The sequence below is a fragment of the Aptenodytes patagonicus genome, chromosome 1, assembly GCF_965638725.1.
Source record: "Aptenodytes patagonicus chromosome 1, bAptPat1.pri.cur, whole genome shotgun sequence".
In the NCBI taxonomy this organism is placed as follows: Eukaryota; Metazoa; Chordata; class Aves; order Sphenisciformes; family Spheniscidae; genus Aptenodytes; species Aptenodytes patagonicus.
In genome coordinates, this window is record NC_134949.1 from 17,342,171 (window position 1) to 17,364,326 (window position 22,156).

The 22,156-nt window shown below is 37.3% G+C and overlaps 1 protein-coding gene across 2 annotated transcripts in view; it reads right to left on the bottom strand.

Moving 5' to 3' along the window:
- CERK (ceramide kinase) overlaps positions 1 to 22,156 on the bottom strand; it is a 45,752-nt gene that overhangs the window by 12,858 nt on the left and 10,738 nt on the right. For both annotated transcript variants that reach the window (XM_076329055.1, XM_076329046.1), the window contains exons 3-9: positions 21,861 to 21,983; positions 19,687 to 19,812; positions 19,089 to 19,152; positions 15,114 to 15,259; positions 5,783 to 5,857; positions 3,877 to 4,029; positions 2,779 to 2,884 (exon numbers count right to left, since the gene is read on the bottom strand). In XM_076329055.1, the coding sequence (XP_076185170.1) occupies positions 2,779 to 2,884; positions 3,877 to 4,029; positions 5,783 to 5,857; positions 15,114 to 15,259; positions 19,089 to 19,152; positions 19,687 to 19,812; positions 21,861 to 21,983 (793 nt within the window). The remainder of the gene's footprint in view (positions 1 to 2,778; positions 2,885 to 3,876; positions 4,030 to 5,782; positions 5,858 to 15,113; positions 15,260 to 19,088; positions 19,153 to 19,686; positions 19,813 to 21,860; positions 21,984 to 22,156) is intronic.

The following is a 22,156-nucleotide window of genomic DNA, read 5'->3' on the forward strand; positions in this document are numbered from 1 at the left end:
AGCAAGAGCTCCCGTTCAGCCAGGCCGGTCGTCTTCCCCGCCCATTCTTCTTACAGCACATGGGGACAGCCTGCTCCTGCGCCTTTAAGACTTCCTTCTTGAAGATCATCCAGCCTTCCTGGACCCCTTTGCCCTTCAGGACTGTCTCCCAAGGGACTCTCTCAACCAGCGTCCTGAACAGGCCAAAGTCTGCCCTCTGGAAGTCCATGGTTGCGGTTTTGTTGGCCCCCCTCCTTACTTCACCAAGAATCAAGAATTCTATCATTTCATGGTCGCTAAGCCCAAGACCTCTGACCACCACATCTCCCACCAGTCCTTCTCTGTTTTATAGGTCTTATAGGATCAGGGTGTTCAGTGTCTTGTTCAGTCAAGTTTTGAATATCTGCAAGGATAGAGTCCACAAGACCTCTGGGCAACCTGTTCCAATATTTGACTGCTATAACAGTGAAAGACGTTGACATACTGGAGCTGGTCCTTCATCTCACAAGTGCTGAGTACACGGAAAGAATCACTTCTCCTGACCTGTTGGCTTCTCTTTTGCTTAGAAAGCCCAATATACGGTTGGCCTTCCTTGCTGGCAAGGATGTACTGCTGACTCAGGTACAACTGTTGTCCACCAAGATCCCAAAGTTCTTTTTGATAGAGCTGCCTTCCAGCCAGTCAGTACTGTTGCATGGGACTATTCCACCCCATATACACGACATTTGCCTCTCCCGAACTTCAGGAGGTTCCTATCAGCCATTTCTTCAGCCCACCAAGGTCCCTCTGAATAGCAGCCCTGACTTTCAACATGCAAACCACTCCTCCCAATCTGGTATCTTCCATAAAACTGCTGAAAGTGCACTCTCTGCCACCATCCCAGTCATTAATAAAGATGTTCCACAATATTAGCCCCAGTATCTATCTGCCAATAGATCCCTGGGGGACACCTTTAGTAACTGGCTGCCAGTTAGACTTGGTACTCACAACCTTTCTAGGTGTCTAGCCAGTTTTTCACCCATCCGCCTATCTAGTCCACACCTCATTAATTTGGTTTTAAGAATACTACAGGACACAGTACCAAAGGCCTTGCTACAGTCAAGGTATGTAACACTCACTGTTTCCCCCTCATCCATGGGCTTGGGGACCTCTAAGGCCTGGGGGCAGACTACATCAGTGAAAACTGGGGCAAAGGAGTCATTTTCCAGCCTTTTCCGTATCTTTTATCACTAGGTTCCCCATACCACTAAGCCACAGGTCCACAGTTCCTTTAGCCTTTTGTTGTGATTGGTATACTTATACAATCCCTTTGTAATAAGTAACACCCTTCACATCCCTCACTGATTTCAACTCCACCTGAGCTTTGGCTTTATGAGTTCCATCCCTGCACATTTAGGCAATGTCTCTGTGTTCTTCCAAAGTAACCCATTCCACTTCCACCTTCTGTTTACTTCTCAGATCCTTGCTCATCCACGTTGGTTTTCTATCATGCTTACTCAAGTTTCTGCATATCAGAATGTTCTTGTGCTTTGAGGAGGTACCAACCAACCCTCCTGGGCTTCTTTGTCCTCCAGGGCAGTCTCCCATGGAATCTTGCCAAGATTCCTGAATAAACCAAGATCTACTCTCCTGAAGTTCAGGGTTGCAATTCTAGGTTTTTTTCTTACTTACTTCTCTCAGTATTTTAAACTCAATAATCTCACAGTCACCACTGCCAAGACTGCCCTCAACCATCAGCTCCCCCGCTTTCCTTTTCTGTAACAAGACCAGCAGAGCATTTCTCCTAATCAGCTTGTCAATCACCTGCATGATCACTGTCATCACCACACTCCAGGATTCTCCTGAATTGCTTGTGCCCAGTCTTATTGCACTTCCAGCAATTAACAGGATGTAAAAAATCCCCTGTGAGGCATCAGGCACTCTTTACTCCCTGACTGAAACCCAGATGACAGCTTTCTCCCTCTGGAGCTTCCCCCGCATCAACACACCTGATGGATCAGGATAGTTGCTCCAGCTAGTACTGGAGATCGTGATCTGTAGCATATCACAGCACTATTATTACAGCACAGTCTCAACAAGTTCCATGTAGTTTCTGGCCAAAGTTTCTGGCTCCTCTGTATCCTGCTGTGACAACTACTGTATCTCTTATAGCTACATTCATATATGAAGAATAATAATAAATACTAGTGCATAACTTCAAGCAGGTGAAAGTAAAGAGAAAGGAAGGAACACTGGGAGATTAAGGTAGGCCCCCTAATTGGAGAAACAAGTGAAGAATATCACACAGAATTTATACAGCATAGTAGTAGTCTATAAAAAAAGGCTAAATAGGCTGATTCCCTGGGAGGACCTATCCTCAGGACAAGCCATGCCAGCTGTTATCACGGTACTAAAACAATCGCTAAAATTGCTAGATCCAACTACAATATGAACATTTGAGAACTTTTGAGTAATTATTTCAATTTGTAGAAGCTATGAAGCATCCAGACTTTTCATTTATTAGCAGTAACACAGCATAGTGCCCTCAGCATCTTGTAACTGGGTACTGTACTGTTATACTTTGCTTCATTTAAAATTGGGGGAGAGGGGGATCAGCTAGCAAAATGTTATTACAATTTTTTGTTTACTGACCTGATAAAACGAGTTGTTCTCTTTAATAAGTCAATAAACTTTTTTAAAAGCTTGTCTCTTTCAGAGTAAGTGTTTTGACATTAAAAACAGCATTTCTGTGACTTCTGTTTGTGTACAGGCCTTTTCAAATAGTTCATGTCAAATATTCAGAGATAAATATTAGCCTACCCTGTTCTGCAGCTATCTTTATCTCGTGGAGATCCCAGTGTGTGTTTTGCTGGTTGAAAAGAAATTGTTCCTTCATAGTAATGATGAGAAAGAAAAGTCTTGAAGCCTACATAAAAAAAGATATTAAACAGCATTAAGTCATTATAAATCCAAATTGTGAACACCTCTGCATACATCCCTTGATTGTTTCTCTCTTTCCTTCTCTGAGGACTGCAAAACAATAGTTGCTCTCCTCAAGTTCACAGCTCTTTGTGTTATGATGTTTTAGACTGCAAAGGACAAGGAAATAACCCCCCCCAACTTTTTAACATTTGCCAATAGTGCCATTATTTTGCTTGACATGTTTAACAGCCAACCAAAAATTTTAGCTGTACATCACTGCTGAATCTTAAAATTAGCCTATACTACTTAAATTCTGTTTTTGTATCTTCTTTCCCTAACACAAAACAAATCAAAGAAGGCAAAAAATACCTTCCAGTAGCATAGGATTTGTCCAAATACTAGCTAACTAGGCTAAACCACTCAGCTCTTTCTATAAGCAGTGCTGGAAGGACAAAATTAACAATTCACTCCATCAGCCGAATGTCCAAGACAGAGTGCCTATCTCTAACTGATCGAAAAGAAAGGAAAAATTAATAGCACAGAAAAGATATTACTTTTTAGGCAGCTATCACTAGGTGACATATAGCAACACACTTCTATTAACAACACAGAACAGCACTAGCAATTTTATTAATAAAAAAGCTTATTAAACAAATTTGAATTAGGGTTGCTTCCAACATAATTTATAATAGTTCAATATAAACTTTTTAGTTCTTTATAAAGCTCATAAAATACTTCATAAATTAACTGACAGTTAATATTTTAACTGTGCTATACAGTCAAATTCAACACAGCTTTTATGAGCACACTGTTAACGTTATCCCCCAAGTTATGGAGCTTTACATAATGTGATCCAATGTACTTGGTACCACAAGGAGTTTAAAATCAGGTTCAGTCTGCCTCTTGTGTTTAAAAGCTTCAGAGAAGCTTGGTTTGGAGAGAGCACATCAACGGCTCCAATACGCGACAAAAGAATGTAATAATTACACAAGTTACCTGAGTAGTCATATCTCATCGGACCCATCCACCGCTTCTTTTCACTATCTTTCAATATATCTCCATAAAAACCGTAACCCAGCAATGATACAGAATACTTCAAAAATGTGTTGTTATGATGTATAGAAGAGACATCCAGAGGCTGACAGTCACCTATGAAGATTAGAAGTGCAAGTTTCTATTAAGGCTTATTTTGTTTGCAGCTGCAAACATGATAGCAACTTTAACATTACAGATTTTTTAAAAATAAAAAAAAATGTTGTATTTATGTCTAACATACATAAGAAATATATATGGATATATGACATATACATGCAGAAAGGGAAAAACAATTTTTTAATACTAATTTCATTTAATATTTAAAAAGCATTAAGCACTAAGTGAGAAGAAAGGTCGGTATGCTAAAAATATATAATGAAGAGTTTACACTCATTTACCACGTAGCAGTAGGAGGGGATGTTATAGAAGAGATCAATGCAGTATCTGTACATCTACCAGATACTACTTAATCCTATATGTCATACTATCAGAGGATAATTCAAGCTGGAAGGGGCCTTAGGAGGTTTCTCATCAAATCTCCCACTCAAAGTAGGTTCAGCTATGAGGTCAGATCAAGTTACTCAGGGCTTATCCAGTCAAGTCCTGAAAATCCCTAAGAACAGAGTACACCACCTCTCTGATGTCCTCATAGTGTAAGCTTTGGAGTAGTGGTGGGTTTTGGGGGTGGTGGTGTTGTTTCTTTGCTTGTTTGGTTTTTTGTTTGGTTTGGGTTTTTTTCTTTTTTCTTCTGTTTCACTTTATGCCCATGGTCTCTCATCCTTCCATCATGGACTACTGTGAAGAACCCTTTATGTAAGTGAGAAACACTCAAAAAGTCTAAATGCATGTGTATATATGCACATTTAATAATCCAGCTAAAATACTATGATATACTAAGTCCATCTCTCTCTCTCTAATCCTAGTCCAATGGCCTAAACTCTACATATGCTGAACAGATTTAACCATAGGTTAGTAATAGAGAAGCACATGTGTAAACCTTTGCAACACCAGCTCCTAAAACTGCAACTGTTAAGCACTCAATAACAAGTGATAATGAAATAATTGTCACTTCGAAATTCTATCCTTTATGCTTACGCAACATCATTATAACTGAAGGCTATCTTGCACAGTTTTTCAAATTCAGTATTAAGAACTGGGTGACTATGGGGTGACTATGATTCTTCAGTACGTGGCAAGATAGGATGGACATCACAAATCACAATGCACTGAATATGTCAAGCTGTCTCCTTCAGCCCCCGTGCAGTTCAGGGACTCCATTACTAGAGGACTTTGAGAAGTGGCAATGTCAGCATCCCTACTGACAACATATCAAAAAGCATTTATTGAAGAGTAGTTGTTTTCCTCCCTAGTTCCTCCTCAAATATATGACTTACAGATGGTAAAAATGGGGAATTATCAGCTAATTCCAGTCAAGCAGAAGCCATACTTCTAACTTGGCATGGAAGCATTGAATTGCACAGGACAATTGTGCAACTAGTACAAAATAGTACTATTCAAGTGTACATGCACTTGTCATAGCTTTCTCAGAGAGAGAGACTCCAACAACTTACACTGCTTATTGTATTTTACTGCTATTTTCAAAAGCATGCCAGAATGCATGAAAACTTACGCACCAGATATAAAAATTTCAAACCGTTATGATCTCTCGAAAACAATGAATTACAGTAGAGAAAGCAGTTCTGTATTTCAAAGCAGAGACTTAAATCCCAGACAAAAACTTTGCATTTCAACTCAGCCATTAAGTTCAAATTATATTTCACAAACATCTAGAAAGAACTAAATGGAATTACCATTTTTGGCTATTTTAATCATTTTTATAACAAAACAGCGAACTGTGACCACCCACCTACAATAATATGAAGAGCTGATGTTACTGGATCAGAAACGCCAATAGTTGAATAGCATATGCAATCTGTTGATCCTGAAAAATAAAACCCTAGAAATTAATTCATATCTTTTCAAAACAAGTATTATTGGCATGATCCTCCAAATAAAAGCATTATGTTCCTTTGGCCTGCCCCTTTCTATTTTATTGAACAAAGTAAATATAAGGATAAAAATATTATGATTTAAATTGTAACAGCCCCCCCCCCACGAGTAGAATTTATTTCTCTCCATACAAAGTACAAAGATTTTCACTATATAAGCAATAAATATATAGCAGTTAGTGAAAGGAAATAAGTTAATTCACATGAAAAATTTCAGGATTACATTACAGCTTTTATATCAATTAAGGATGGAGGGGAAGGCAGGTAAATGCTGATTCTCCTTTGCTTAAGATTTCTCACTCATTGAGATCTCATGAAAAGAAGTTGACTGGTCTCCTGTTTTTTGGGGGTGATCTAAATTCCAGACTGTCAACATCCCCTCCTCCTCCAGCTGCATCTTAAACCAGAAACTCCTGCTTAGTTCTATTATTTGAAAATTAGTAAATACTTGCTTTCAGGAATTAGTTTATAGATAGGGGAGAAAAGTGAATAGAGATATGCCTTTACAGTCTTGAGCAAAATACCTACAAGAAGAAAGAGGGGGGAAGCTTTCCTATAGAAATTCCTATAGAATATTTTCACCTATATTCTGTCTTTGTTACTAACTACCTTCAGGCCACTCCTCACTTGGTATGTCCACTCAGTATTTTAGGTGCTGTTTAGAGACAGGCAATTCTCCCTGATCCCTATTAAAAAAAAAAAAAAAAAAAATCTAAGAACCTAATGTAGGGTTCTGAATCCTACTCTGCAGCAGGCACTTGAAAGTCAGGGCCAGACGTATCGAAGCAGTTTTGTTGCTGCATCTAACTCCAAATTTATCTTGTAGTTTCTCCCATCCCTTCCCTGAAAATGAATTCCTTCAATATCAAGCTGGATATCTGAAAACAAAACCTGACTTTGTCCACACATATGTTCTCAGATTTGCTGCTGATATACTAGATGTAAAGCAGCTCAGAGAATACATAATTTCTGAAGCCTAATCAAATTGAAACAGAAAACTAAAAATGGAGGAATGAGCAATCACTACTTAAAATCCACTTTTGGTTCTTTCACACTTTGAAAACAGACAGGGCATATACAGTTATCAATAGGAGCAAAGAAAATCCTTTCCCCTCCAACTCACTTCTCAGGAAATGGGCACCACTTTCTCTACCAATGAAGGGCATGAGAGAAGCTTCTATCAAGTAAACGCTATGCAGAAGCCTGCCACAGTGAACAAGCAGCAGCTCCAGGAGCCAACTAAAGAGAACGTAAATATAGAACAGAACTGCAGAACAAAAGAAACAGTGTGACTAAAGAGATCTCTCTCTACAAGGGTGAGGTTCAAGATGATGCAAGTGTACCATTACAAGTATATGCCGTTGCACAGGAAACAGGACTCCAATTTCTCTCAGTATTGTAACAGACAAGGTATGCAGATGATGTTATCATGCCACATTTGGAGTTTTATAGCAGAAAATATTAAGTAGAGTTCAGATACTGAAGCTGTGCTTTACTGCCAGTTTTTTCAGTTTCATTTTGCCTCCTACAGTCAGGAATTTCAGTTAGGCAGAAAATTCTCACTACTTTTGAAAAGAAAAACAAGCAAACAAAAAAATAGCCACTAAAAGATTGGACCTGAACTTTTACTGCTGAAAATACAAGCCTAACATTTCATACAACCTTTCTCATTTCTTCAAGATCTGTTTGCATTCTGCTGCTAGAATTACCTTAGTCACATTGTCTCGATGTAAACAGAGCTTCCAGGTAGTATTACACTATAGGCGGGAGGAGAAGAGGGGAATTCATGCAAGCCACATTTTAACACCAGGGGCTTATCTCCCAATATTCTTCTGTAGTCAATTAAAAGCTGATCTATCTGTTGGGCAATTTTATAGAACTTATTTTCATTTCTATTCCTTAACTATCAAGGGAGGGCTAAAATTAGATCTGAAGTCTGAAATTAATTCTGGGATTCTAAAACAGGAGACTGGGGAAGACACCAACAGTGTTTACCAACTGTCAAATCATCCCTCCTTCTCAGATGTGCCCATGGAGTACCAACTACAAACAGTAAAATATCATCCTTTTTTTCTCTCTCAGAGCCAGTAGTATGGAGCAACAAAACCGGTATCATTCCTTAGTACATTCCAGAATATAACTGGTCATAACGCCACAGCAAGCATGAACCTAACAGTACTAGTTTGAAGGTCACAAAAATGTTCACGATGACTAAGGATTTGAATCTCTTTGAATACTTCATAACCAAACAGGAATTCTAGACCATTAGGTGAGTCTTGAATAGATTTGGAATCTACTACTGCTGAAACAGCACTCTGAGTAGATGCACAAACAAACCCCACCAAAATCTAGCTTATTTCGTCAGTATAAATCTGATATGGAAAGCAGGATTAGAATGTAAATATAGCTTGACTAAATATCCCTTGATTAATAGCTTAGGATTGCCAGAGCACTCAATTTGGGCAAGCTTTCATAGAGCATGACTCTTGACTGATGTTAGGTGGTAGATGTTGCTTGCTCCGGTTAAACCAATTTTCTTTGGGGATTTTTAAGGGCAACAGCCTGAGTGAAGGAAAATAAAAGAGGTTTTTATGGGTTGCACAGAACTACATGCAAATGTGAAGCAAGTAGTTGGACTGCTTGTTAACTGAGCCCTAATTCATTAAAAAAGAAAGATCTTCAGCGTGGAAATTAATTTTTGCATTGGTGTGCTAGAAGAGAAAAAAATCAGCGTGCAAGGGAATGATTAAGTTTCAGGTTAAGACACTTAGAAGTAGCTACATGTGTACATGCAACACCGCAGACTATGTCAAAGCTTCCACATTCTGGTCAAGGAGATCTTGTCAGGAATGCCGACGGCAGCTTGAGCTTGATTCAAGGTACTCACACACAGGCCTCATTTGAAGGGCCTTAGGAAATAAGACATCTGCACAAGACAGGCAGATGCAACACAAGATCTACAGGCTCTACTGATGGGACTGACCAGATGGCCCCCTAGCTATAACATGAGTTTAGATACCCATCTCACCTGTAGACACCTAAATGTAAGCATGAAAATTTGAGTATCAATTTCAAATTGAAACTCATCCTAAGGAGAGTAACTCCATTACCTAAAATGACACCAACGACCAGTGTTCAAGTGCTGCAGATTACTCTGCTTGGCTTCCAACTGCTACTCCAGTACAACAGTTGTCTTGCATAGGGCTAGTACATTCAACGATGGTGGCACCATACCACCATATGTAGATAGCTGAATCCCAAACTAAGTATCTGAAATCTCCCAGCTAAAGAAAGCTCTCATCCCAGGTATTCTGATATTAAGAGCCTACTGAAAATATGAAGTATGTGGAGGGCACATCAACTAGTCTTTGTTAAAATAAGTATAATTACTTTGAATCTTTACCATACATTATGTACACTAGAGCCCTGTTTCATTACCTATTTTCCCCAAAGTTTGTTTGTTATTAGGAGGTATCATACAGCCACATAGTAGTCATATAGGCAAGTTCTTCTATGTTCTTTCCCTCCCCAAATTTAAACACTAATTTTTTTAAATAAATAAATTTAATGATTTAAAAATTATCAAGGAAATCCTTCAATTAATCACAAGAAGAAATGATCAAGATATGTATTTAAAATATTTAAAAAGAGTATGTACTCCCCATAAAACATTTTTGCTAAAGCAAGATTAAAGAAACCAAAGTGATGGACTGCACTACACAGAATACAGTACAGCTAAATCACCACATTTCCCCTTTGCATGCAAATATCGCTGGATATTTGTGAGTAGACAAGTCATGCAGATAGGTGCTCAGACACCACCTCACAAGCTCTAAATTGGTCATAGAACCACCAAAGTGATAAGCAAAACCAGATGATTTACTGGTTGTATGCAAGCGTTCATGCCATTGATTCTGTGGACCAAAAAAAAAAAAAAAAAAAAAAATCAAAGTGCTACAATTAATCATCTGAAAAATTATTAGACTACTAACTTACAACTAAGTCTTCTTAAACCAAAACACACGCATTCTGTGGGCTCTAAGTATTCATTTTTGTGCTTTTATTGATGGAAGACTAAACAAATTCCAAAGACTGGAAGTACTAAACTAAGCAGATAACAGAAGCAACAGTCAGCTAGATGCTGATCCTATAGAAAAGAATGTATTTAATAAAGAAATAGAAATACTTTTAGTGCTCATGAGCATTGCTCCATGTGAGAAACCCTTGACAGGGGCAGGTGCTCCCACAGCACACCCAGAATCCTCAGAGACAAATTAGTATGGCAACAGGATTCTGTACTGCAAACAGGTAGAATAACAACTTCAGTGGGGATCCCGTACGTTTGCAGTATTTTTGTGAAGTCACAATCCATGTAGTCACCTCAGACGAAATATCAGGTGAGTCATGCTAACTCTTGGTCAAGCAGCATTTAGTATTTTGAAAAATCTAGATGGTGACTTTTCTGGGAAGTGATTTTCAAATGACAAGGGTCTGACACATCCAAAAGGAAGGGGAGAAGCTACTGTTACAGGGAGAGATGAATGGCCAGGGCATACAGTCATGCTCCTACCCAAAGTTTTATACACCTTCCTTTCTATATCCAGAAACCAAGAAATCAAGTTCAACATCTGCAGAATGACAGACTAGCTTAAAAAGGAACAGTTCAGAAGGACTTTGGTCTGGGTTATTTTTTTGGTAGATAATCACTCCAGCAGAACTTCAGTAGCACAGTACAACAAAAACAGATTAATACAATAATAACAAATTTAAGAGATGAAATTAACTTCACAGTGAAAAGTAATCTTGACTTAGTTGTCTTCACAGCAGCCCCACCATATTAAACGCAGTATTTAGCTCTAAGACTGTCATTGCAGAATTTAAAATGCTGAAAGAGGAACACAAAACATTGCACTTCAGATTTCAAACTGGACATACTGAACCTTGAAATGAGATGCTAACTAAACTGCAAAGATCATTAAATATTACAAACGTTATAACAGAGAAGACCGTGGACACAGAGTCATTTTAAAAAAGGAATTAGATAGCTTTTTATGCTATGCTTTAACACATTTTTGAAGAGAAATTTTACAGCCTAGATGGCAGTAGTGTAAGAGTCCAGTCACGCTTCATGTTTTTACTTGCATCTGGTTTTTAAGTTTGTGAATGAATCGTCCACCATTTTTCTATACTACCTTCACATAAGAAGCCTGTGCTGTCTTTAGCGTTCTTAACTTCTACAGCTACACATCAACATGCTGATTATAATCATACTGCATGCTTCAATCCTAGACGTTACAGAGTTCATACCTTGACCACAACAAAAGTGAGAGGGATCTGGATACACTAGAAGCCTAAATCACTATAGTAATTAGACGCTTTGTATCTACACTTTACTCAATCTTCCCTAGCACTTGGAAGATTTTTCCCCTATCCCCAGGGTAGGCTGGCAGACTTGGTTTTTGGAAGAATGAATGCATTAATATCATGCCACAGCATGGCGTGAAGTAGGATTTTTTTTTTTCTACCTGCTGAGATCATAAGAGTATTTAATCTGTTCTCTTTTACTAAAGAGTCCTCCGACAGCAGTTGACAGCTTTGTCCTCCTGTTCTATGCCAGGTTTAGTAAGAAGAATGAATTACTTTGGCTTACTCCAGAGGGTATAATTTTAATACTACAACATGTGGATGAAACCTCAGTGCCACATGTTGTAAGAGAAGCAATTCTCTGGTTTTAACTTCTATGGAGGCATACTACCACTATGAATGCAGTGAGAAACCATGGCTGAATGTGCTTTTAAGGCTAGATGGCACTAGGACAAAGTAATAACTAAACAAAAGTTTTTGTAGGTGCGCTGACTTGTAGTTACCACATTGCAGTGCAAAACTTCGTCAGGTTGCTACAACCTCTAAGTACTCTCAACAGCAAATCTGTTTACAACAGCAATCAGTCAATTTACACTGGCAGATTTGAAGAATGGCTGCAACTAAGAGAAATTCAGAAGTTAAAACTGCCATTTGAGTAGAAGCCTTCATTCACGTCCATAAAAACACAAGTTATTTCATAAAAACCAAAACATGGAACTATACCAGCTACTAGTAAGAAAATTAACTCTATCCCAGCCGAAACCAGGAGAGTATACCATAAAGCATAAGAATAAATGATATTTTTTAACCAGAAGACACACTAAGGAAAGAGACTGTCTGGAAACAGACACATCCGTTCCAAAAAAAGGACCCAAGCAGGGGCTTGCTCTAGAAAGTCAGAATCATGATTTACAAGAAGCATCCAACATAAAAAAAAAAAAAAAAAGCCTGCACAATGGGATTCTGCCTATGAAATAAAGCTAATTACTTAAAAAGGGTCATATAGATGACAGTGTTTTAGCATTAAATCTCTTTGATTTGTAATTTCAAACCTTTGTACAAATAAATTGACAGTTTCTGAGCAAAGATTACGTCTGCTGAATTGAGTGTTAGTTTGAATACAGACACTGTTTAATCACAACCACAAACCACAACCTGCCGTGTTTATATTAACACAGCTTGACATTAGGTACTAAACGATAAAAAAGGCAAAAAACACTGATTCAGTGTCACCTTACCCCAGGTCCTCACTGAGTAAACTGTCTCCATGTATCAGAAGACACACAAAGAGCTTTAGAACTTTATCTGTAAACTACGGGTAGTGTTTGTTTTCAGTATCTATTAATGAGTTCTTAGCATTTTAAGAAAAAGGTTGGTTATAAAGAACTAAAAAGAGCATCATAAATGAAGTTTTTCTAGATGCATGATTTATATTTCAGTATTCCTTTTGACTTGATGTATTTTAGGACTGTCAGTTTAGTTTAAAAAAAAAAAACACCAAAGTCTTTTTAAGGATCTCACTTATTCTGGAACAGACTTCTTGCACTAGTCTGGGAGCTGGGGGATTTGTTGGGGTCAATACATGGTCAGAGCTCCATTACATCAAGCAAAAATGAACAGAGACCAGCTTCACCAAGGGCTGGAAAAAAAAAAAAACAAACCAAAAAAAACCCCCCCAAAAAAACAACCGCTTTCTGCCTTCCTGACTACCCTGCAATGCATGGGTTTGGCTATTTCATACACAATTTAAGGTCCCTGTGATGGCTAGATGTATTAAGAAAGGGTTAAGATTTGTTCAGTGATTTGACTCCCTTTTTCAGTAAATAAGCACTTTCCCATATTTTCAGTAACAGATCATTTTAAATATTGTACAATATACACACAGATCAAGATACGTATTATCTTCTGTACTTCCAAAATCTTAATTAATAGAACTTCAAGGCCAGCTTCCTTATACACCATTATAAATAATTTTTGAGGGATCTGAATAATGACTTAGAGAAAATACTTGAATCATAGCACTGATTACAAGGCTGTACCTCATGTTAGTTCAAGGAATAGAGCATGCAGTATACATTCAAATAGCAAACAGCTACAATGGACAAAACAACAACAAAACACTGAAGTAAGAGAAGAAAGTGACTTGATACATGTTAGCAATATTAAAATATCAGTGAAGATCATACTTTTTGGTTGCAATTGGAAAAAAATGCATTAAGAAATTGTTGAAAAAGCAAGGTTAATCTTTCAATTTTAACATGCTTATAGTTAATTTCCTAAGGACAAAGAAATAGCTCTTAATATTGAGGTTCTGTTTTTCAAATTGTATCTTCTTATGGTCACTAACACCACCAGTAGGCAAAATCTTCTGAAACTAACCATGTAAGCAAAAACCTTTAGTCCAAATAAGGGAAACGAAGGGTAGAGCACTTTGAATTCTATTCTTGTTAAGTTTATTATACAAACTGATTTTAATACAAAGCTTTAACAAACAAAATCAGAATATACTTAGATATAGTAATTCTGTTATACAGAACCCTTAATGTGCTAGCTAACAAGGAGAATGAAAAACCATAAGGGGATATTCACATTGCAACTTTTAGATATCTAACCCTTATTGTACTGCAAGCAGAAAGGGTTAAGCTTCTTCCAAGCAACAATTCAGACCATTTGGGTTTGGATACATTCTTCACAAAGATATAATGTGTATAAAATTAGTCACCTAAAGCCTGAGGGTACAAATATACTACTTCACTTGGTGTATTTTTATAACCCGTGCTAAATTTTCTCATAAAGTCTGTGTTTTAGTTCTAGTCAGAAGCTCATAATGTTTATTTCATATCCCAGTTCTTTAATTCAAATCTCAAGCACCTGACAAGAAAAAGAGAACAGCACAGAAAAGACACTGAACCGTCCATTTGTCTTTCCACAGAGTCCTCAAAATTGCAGATGCTATTAGAGACTTGCAACACTGAATCCAGTCCTGGAAGAGAGAGTCATCTTGTAAGTCCGTTTTTGAAGGAATCTTGGGGACCAACTGGGCAGGGTGAGGTAACACCTGGGACACTAGATTTAACAGCAAGACTGATCCAAAGAGTCCCTATGGTCAACAAAAAAGTAAGTTTATCACCGAAGACCTGAATTTCAAGAATGAGTTCTCTCAAATGCCTCTCAATGACAGTCGTCAGGATTGCATGAAAAAGTGGCTGACATTGAGACCTGTGAAGGTATAGCACCTCTAAAAAGGGGCAGAAACTGCAACTTGGTCTGGAACCTGAGGATTGTTCCTCAGCTGTAGTTGCCTTATGCTTTCTGTGATGACAACTGGAGGGGGAGGGGAAATACATAAATAAAAGAAAAAAGAAAAGAAGAGAAGAAATTTTAGTATTTGTTTGGAGTTTGCCAGACCAGTGGGAGGTTCTCAATACAACTCTAACTATATTTGTGGAGCATTTAGAACTGGAAAAATATTTATCAGGTAAGTCTCTGTTCAGTAAATGTCACTCATTAATGTGTTCAGATGGGCAAAGGTATTAATGTCAACATCTTATCTTGTATTAACACACAATAAAAAAGTAATTAAATTAAAAGTAATTAAATTCTAAAGTTGCACATTAAGATTTGATTTCCTTTACAAAGTACCCTTCCCAAATAAAATTGCACGTGGACAATAATTGTACCGGGACACAAACAGCTCTAGCTAGGTGTCTTTATGGAATATCACTGCTCATATCTTACACTTAGGCCTAAATTCAAGAAGTTATGAATGAGAAGAAGTTTCAAGAATAAATGAATAAAGTAAACTGAAAGTTAACCCTTTCTTACCAGCAGGAATTATGCCAATCCTTATATTGCACTGGACTAATGGTGCTTTGGGATTATTTTGGTCTATGCCAGAGTCCTTCTGCATTCTTCCAATGAGACCATGCATCACTTCACTGAACATGCCGTCCCCACCAACACAAACAACACTGCCAGGAAACACAAATTAGAATGCACACTAACAGTCAATAAACAACACGTCAAGTGTTCTACTTAGGGCATGCACTGGGCACATCAAAAATAGTTGTTCTATTCTCCTCTTCCATTTTTACAGAATACAGTAGCCCACAGTCAACTTGGCAAATAACAAAAAGCAGGAAAAAAAATTTCAAGCTACACAACGGCAAATGCACCTAGACATGTCTGTAACATTAGAAAAAAATGTTGGAATGCAACCTAAAAAAAAAATCTTTATCCTCTATTGCTGTGTGCAGACAGACAAATATCAGTGGAAATTCACTATACAAGGAAAACACTGAACAGGACTGTACATACAGCTTTCTAAGTAAACAAAATGGAAATAGGGTACCTTTACTAAAAAGGGAAAAGTAAGTTAATATTTGTGGCTTCAGGCAGATATTTTACACTATTAATTTAATAAGGATATACATTATATAAAAGTCAAAAAAACAGAAAAGTGCATGCTTGCATGCTCTTTTGAACATCCTAAGAGCCCATCAAACAGACAGAAGTCATGTAATATCTACATAACCATTCATTATTAAACACAGAGTTCTAAATGTTACCAGATGCAAAATTTTGTTTTGCAAACTTAATTCAGGTCAGAGCTGGTGCAGCAGCTACACAGATCCTCAATATGTTAAAGCTCAGCAGAGAGTCCACAGCCAAGCAAATACTAGGAAGTAAAAGACTATTTTACAGCAGTATACGTTTCATGCACAATAATAAAATGCACACCCTGAACTCTAAAAGCATAAACATTCTTTAACTGAAAAACTAATTCAAATACACTTTAAAGGAACACATGAGAAATCCAAAGTTATGCATGTAGTCCCCACCATACATATTTAGGAATGTTTACTGTTACCTATAGCAATCATTTCCAATGCATAAACTAATACTTACTCTTTCACATAGTCAGCAACAGACATTGCAGAATGAGCACTTATTTCATAGGACAAGTTAGTTTACTTAATTTTTAAGTATTGATGATTTAAATTTACTTATCATTGTATTTTCAGCAGAAGGAAAGCTTGAAAAAAAACAGTCATTTTTTCATGAATGGAGAGAACAGTCTTAAAAATATACACTGTCCAACTCTAAGTCAAGACCTAAGAGACTGGAGAGAAGGGAGAACAAGATGTTTGTTTTTCATTTTTATAATTAATTTCTCTTCTCATAGCTTAACTACATTATTCCTCAGCTTTAGCCTGTCTCATCTTTCTCTGCAGACTCTAAGAAAGAAGTGGACAAAAATTTCCACGACAGTTCAAGGTCAATTTTGTCTCAGTAGTGTTCTATTTATAACAAATACTATATCCAGGCTCAGAGATTACAATGATATGAATGTCTATACCTATCAAGGGTAAATACTGACAGATAAGAAATTCACATACACAGTATCAGCATGACCAAATTCATTGCAAACATCAGATGACCAGTGTGCGAGTCACACGTGTGAAGGCCCCTAGTGAAGAACTACTATAAAAGAGATCATCTTAGAGCGATTCTTACATTTTGGGTTTATTTTTCTAATGGACTAGCATTTCACTTTTTTAGACAGATTATAACAGTAAGCTACATATGCTAAAAGACTTCAGGAGAAGCAAGTCCGTAAGACAAATGAGTTTTAAAAGAACCATGGTCCCTTCTAATCGCAACCATTCTGTGAACTAATTCAAGAACTAGGACAAAAAACCAACCTGAAATAGTTTTACAAAGGCTTGTGCAACGGGCATATGGATAAGGAAGCATAGTGATTCATACATGTCAGACATTCTAAATGTGGTCATCACCTGCACAATATTACAGCATGCTTTAGTTGTTCAGCACAATGATGTATAAAAACATGCTATATTGTAACTGAATGAATATTTTAAGTAACTGTCTTTAAAGAGTAGCTGTTCTATCACCGAGCTATTAGATCAGTACGCTCACCATAAGAAATTCTTATACGGGGAAACGGGAAGAACAAGCAGGAAACACACACACGAGGTTTAAATAAGCTGTCTCAAGTAAATACACTTGGAAAGCAGTGAAGCAGTTATCATTAAGAATCCTGTCTCTAGTTCCAAAATTACAGGCATGGCTTTGCCAAATAGGGAATCTGGAGATTAAATGACGAAACTCATCACTGAATGAAGGGAAAGCCACTTATCAGAACCAATTTAAGAGGACAGGTGAACAATAATTAGGTGTAGGAATCCAAAACACCTTTTCCTGTATGTGAGAAGAGTCAATCAAACTTGAAGAAACGCATGCATTTATGTGGTTCAACCACTTTTTAAATCTTCCATATAACCATGTGATCTGTTATTTAAAAAGTAGTATTAATACAAGAACTCCTTCCTAACATCACTGTTCACCACAGAAACAGACTTGTACATGATGGACAAAAATCAGGCATGGAAAGACAGGTTGCAGTTTCCAAGCTAACTGCCATTAAGGCCCAGCCTGGGAATAGAAGAATCATGAAATTCTAAAAAGATGCAGTTCTCTGGCCAATTGTTTAGCTCGGTCATGTTAGAGAAAGCCAAAAAAACCCAACAAAACAAAACAAAAAAAAAAGGAGAAAAAAAATTTCTACAATAAGAGACTGTTTGAATCTGCCAAAAACACTTCAGGTACCACTACAATTGGTCACTGCCACTTGTTGTAAAAAACAATTTGCTAGGAGTGAACATGGGCTCACTTACTTCCCTTTTCTGCTCTGTATTGGAATTTCACCAACGATCAGTATTATGTATTTCAAATCACTTAAGTCAAACGAAAAGGAAAAATCTTAACTAACTAGGTTTTTCTAGGATCCCAGTTTCCCTTCCTTGCACTTCTGCAATATTAAGAAAAATCCCAGTATAGTCAAAACTGCTTAAAGTCAACTCATTTTAAAGCAGGTGAAGTCTAGGAACTCAACCTGTGAATGTAGTTTCTTACTACCACAATTTTCAACATCATGCCCTCACTCGATTTATACAACACATATAGATCTGGTCCCCTAGCAAAAGTACTCTGAAAAGATAAAGTGTTTTATTTTTGCAACTTACCAGTTTAAACATACCTGTCAACAAGCACAACAAGTTACTATTTTAAAATACTGTAGTTATAAGAGTTTATCTGCACAGGTTCTGCATACATTTTCATGATTTTTCCAGTTGTGTAACTTGTTTCATGTCATGAACCAAAAACTGGAATGACTAGCTTATTTATTAAAATATCCTGCTTCTACAGCAGATTTAATAATGGAATGCAATTTCACCATTCAGTTAGGTCTTCTTTTAAAACAGTAATTCCACAACAGAACAAACACCAATAAAGCCAAATGATGCAGCCATTATTTGAACAGTCCTACATAGCAAGAGGAACCATCTGAAACATTTTTAAACAGTTGATGGTTTTTACACACAGGCTGAATGCTACTGATGCAGTGTTCTGGACTCATGTATATGTCAAGATCACCTATACCACAAAACATTTCAGGGTAGCTTTCGAGCTATCACAGAATGCTCAACTTCCGGATGAGCAGATTCAATCTTACATTCATCTTTTGAACACAAATCTCACGCAAACATTGTTATGCTACACTTGAATATATTGTGTGTTGAACAGGTTTACTGAAGCAGTTTAGTTTTCCTTTGATACTCCTAAATGTGGATCTCCTATGAAAAGGAATATGCGCCAGAACTTTCAGCTGTTGCAATAAACGTATCAGCAATGAAAGCTACTATTTTAAATTAGACAAGAACAGACAGATTACAGAATATATCTGCTAGAAAAAAAAAGGCAAGTGACATTACTTACCCATCATATTTATTAATATTAACTTCAAATAAGTTGTCCTTAGCATGGTTAGCATGTTCAGTTACTATGAAGAAATAAACACATTAAAAATTACTATTATAAAAATACTATAAAAAGGTATATAAGATACAATTATTAAAATGTTATTATTAATTCATTAATAACCATGATACTATTACCAATGTGACCATAAAAGAGCCTGCCCATAAAATGTGTTTCAAAAGATTTTATGCCAAGGAAAGAACTGAAAGAGACGTGCCGCAGTATATACAGAAAAATATTTCACTAAAAAATTGTGCAAATGAACAACTGGTTTTAACAGTAAAACTGAAAAAGAGAACAAAGGCAGTATCTTATAACTGAAGAGCTCAAATAGCTCAGAAGTACCAGAAGTTTTAGTTTAGTAAGCAGAAAAATTGATGTAAGGTCACCATTTATCTGGCTACCTATGCTTTAATTAGAAAACATTCCCTCTCTACCACTTAGTTTCATTTCCTTAGTAAGAAAAGATAAGTAACACAAAGAACTTAAGCTACTCAGAGATGTTTTAAAGAGTTCATATTGTGTTTATTAAGAAGTTAAAATATTCATTACTCACTAACAACATCAGTGGAGATAGAAGCCAGACTGAAGAGTGGAGCAACTTTCTGTTCGTAAATCCTCTTCCCTTGTCGTTTTCCTCCATACGGATTAATATACACAAGCAACTGCTTTGGTCTAGACTCTGTGGTAAGGAAAAATATTATAGTATACAGCTTTTATATACAAAACAAAAATTGAACAAGCTATACAAAAACAAACCTGTAAACATCAAAAAGTGAACACAGCATACAAGCCTTTTATAACTCTTTATTAACTCTTGTAACCCTATAACTCTCTATCAAAGAGCTATAAAAACCTGCTTCATCTATCCTCTTTATTATACTGAGGATACTGACAGTATTGAACAAATTGGTAATAAGACAGCAGGTGAAATTCAGAATCGTTTCATCTGACTCCATGTCTCACATTCTTATGCATATTATTCTTGCAGTACCTTCCCACTAAATGACATCAGTATCACAGGCATGCAGGACAAAAGACAAACCAAGGGCAGCAATAGGAAAGGCACTTGTGAGTGAAGCATACATAGAAATACTTTTACATTACTTTATTTAAACAATGTTTTTGCTTTGGTAACAGTTAAAATGCATTTCCTTTCTGTGATAAAGACACAATAAGAATACCTCACAAAACTACATGCTGCACAGCAAGTGCTTGCCCTATAGTGTAACCCCTTTCCCCAAGAAAACAGCTTTGATATTACTATCTCAAGTTTCTTGGAGTAGTTATGGATTTACATTGGTGGCGGCAATGAAAACTATTATTACACCTCTGTACTAACAGATACACAAAACAGTAATGCTTGATGCACCTAGAGAGCCTTCCTTTTTTGTATAGAACACAAAGACCTGTCATAACATTTGCACTTCCTCAGAAGGCATTCTAAACTATTATTTTAAAGGGAAAGAATAAATAGTTATTAGATCAGCACACCTGCATAATAAATCCGGCCAAGCTAGACTGTTTAAATTGTTTAAAGCTGCCACGTACCCAAAGCACCATTCACCCTCTCTGAGAACCTGTTACCTTTTCTGAAATAGTTTGTTACCAATAGAATGAACACCTGCACTCAGAGATGACTGCCCAGGCCACATCTCTCACAGCTGTACCGAATGGGTGCACAAACCCCATCTTTTGAAACATTTTATTGGAAGCCAGATACCTCATGTAACATATACAAAACAAAAACATTAGTAAGATGCATGCTTCCAATGCCTGTTCAGAAGAACATTTTTTGTTACATATCCATTTTTATTCTGTGAGCCTTAAGTATTTGCTTGAGTCACATTGTAGGTGTACTTGTATCCAGTCCCTTCTCCAGCTCTGTCTCTCAGGTGGACCTCAGACCTACGCTGTAGGTAGCTTACCTCCAGTCCGGCCTCCAGCTCCATCTCCTGCTGCTCCTATCTGGCCTCCCTGGATGGACCTGATTACTTTATCTCATCTGGGCTGTAAAAGGGACCTGCTGCTATCCCCATCCCAGCTCTGCCCACCCTGCTCAGATACAGTGGGACTGCACCCTGGTTGGTGAGGGCACTGCCTGTGCTATGGTCATCCTTGACCTCCCTTCTGTCACGGAGTTCCTCTGCTCCTGCCGCTCCCTGACATCTATTAAGGCATCTCTTTCAGGAATAACTCCTGCAAAACTACTTTTAGCCTTCCAAGAAGTTGATGTCCAAGAGCCCCAGAAACGTTTATTGGGAACTCTTACTACACAAAGCACATTGTTGATGAGAGGGACTGGAAAGGTGAGACAGACACACAAAAAGCCAACCATAAATCTTACAATTGCTACAATCCTCATCGTCAGATCTCTAGAGTACCTCAAATCTCTAAGCTTACATCTGCCCTTTACCTTCTCCAAAGCTACAGTCATTTAAAACCTCTGCTAAGCTTCTAAAGTGTCCCTATTTTGTGAAAATAATTTACATCTGGGCAAAATTATAAGAAACCTATAGTCCTGACTGATTAAACACTCAGTACAACTTAACGCATATGCGAGATACAAAAGTAGCGATAAGAAGGAGACACTTCAACTCTCAGCTCCCTCAACTTTTGAGCATAAGCTGCTCTTAAGAATTCAAAAAAGCAGATATATCGAAATAATATTAATTGACACACAAGCCTGTAAAATGATGCTGCAAGTGTTACTAGTTTAGTCAAACTTACTCTGCATTTCAAGTAATTCTTTCAGCGCCTGTATCCACTGATTACACAAGTGCTCATCAACACACCAAAACGTCACATCACTGCACCGCCAGCGGTGATTTCGGGCTTTCTTCACGTAATACACTATTTAAATTTAAAAAAAAAAAAGAAAAAAAGAAAAAAAAAGAGGAGGCACAATGAGACAGTTCTGTGAAATGACAAATGCATTTCAGAGAGATCTCCAAAATACCTATTTTTGGAAAAAAGTGGTAATTAACCCCCACTATACATTTCTGCAAATGACAGAAGCATTCAGA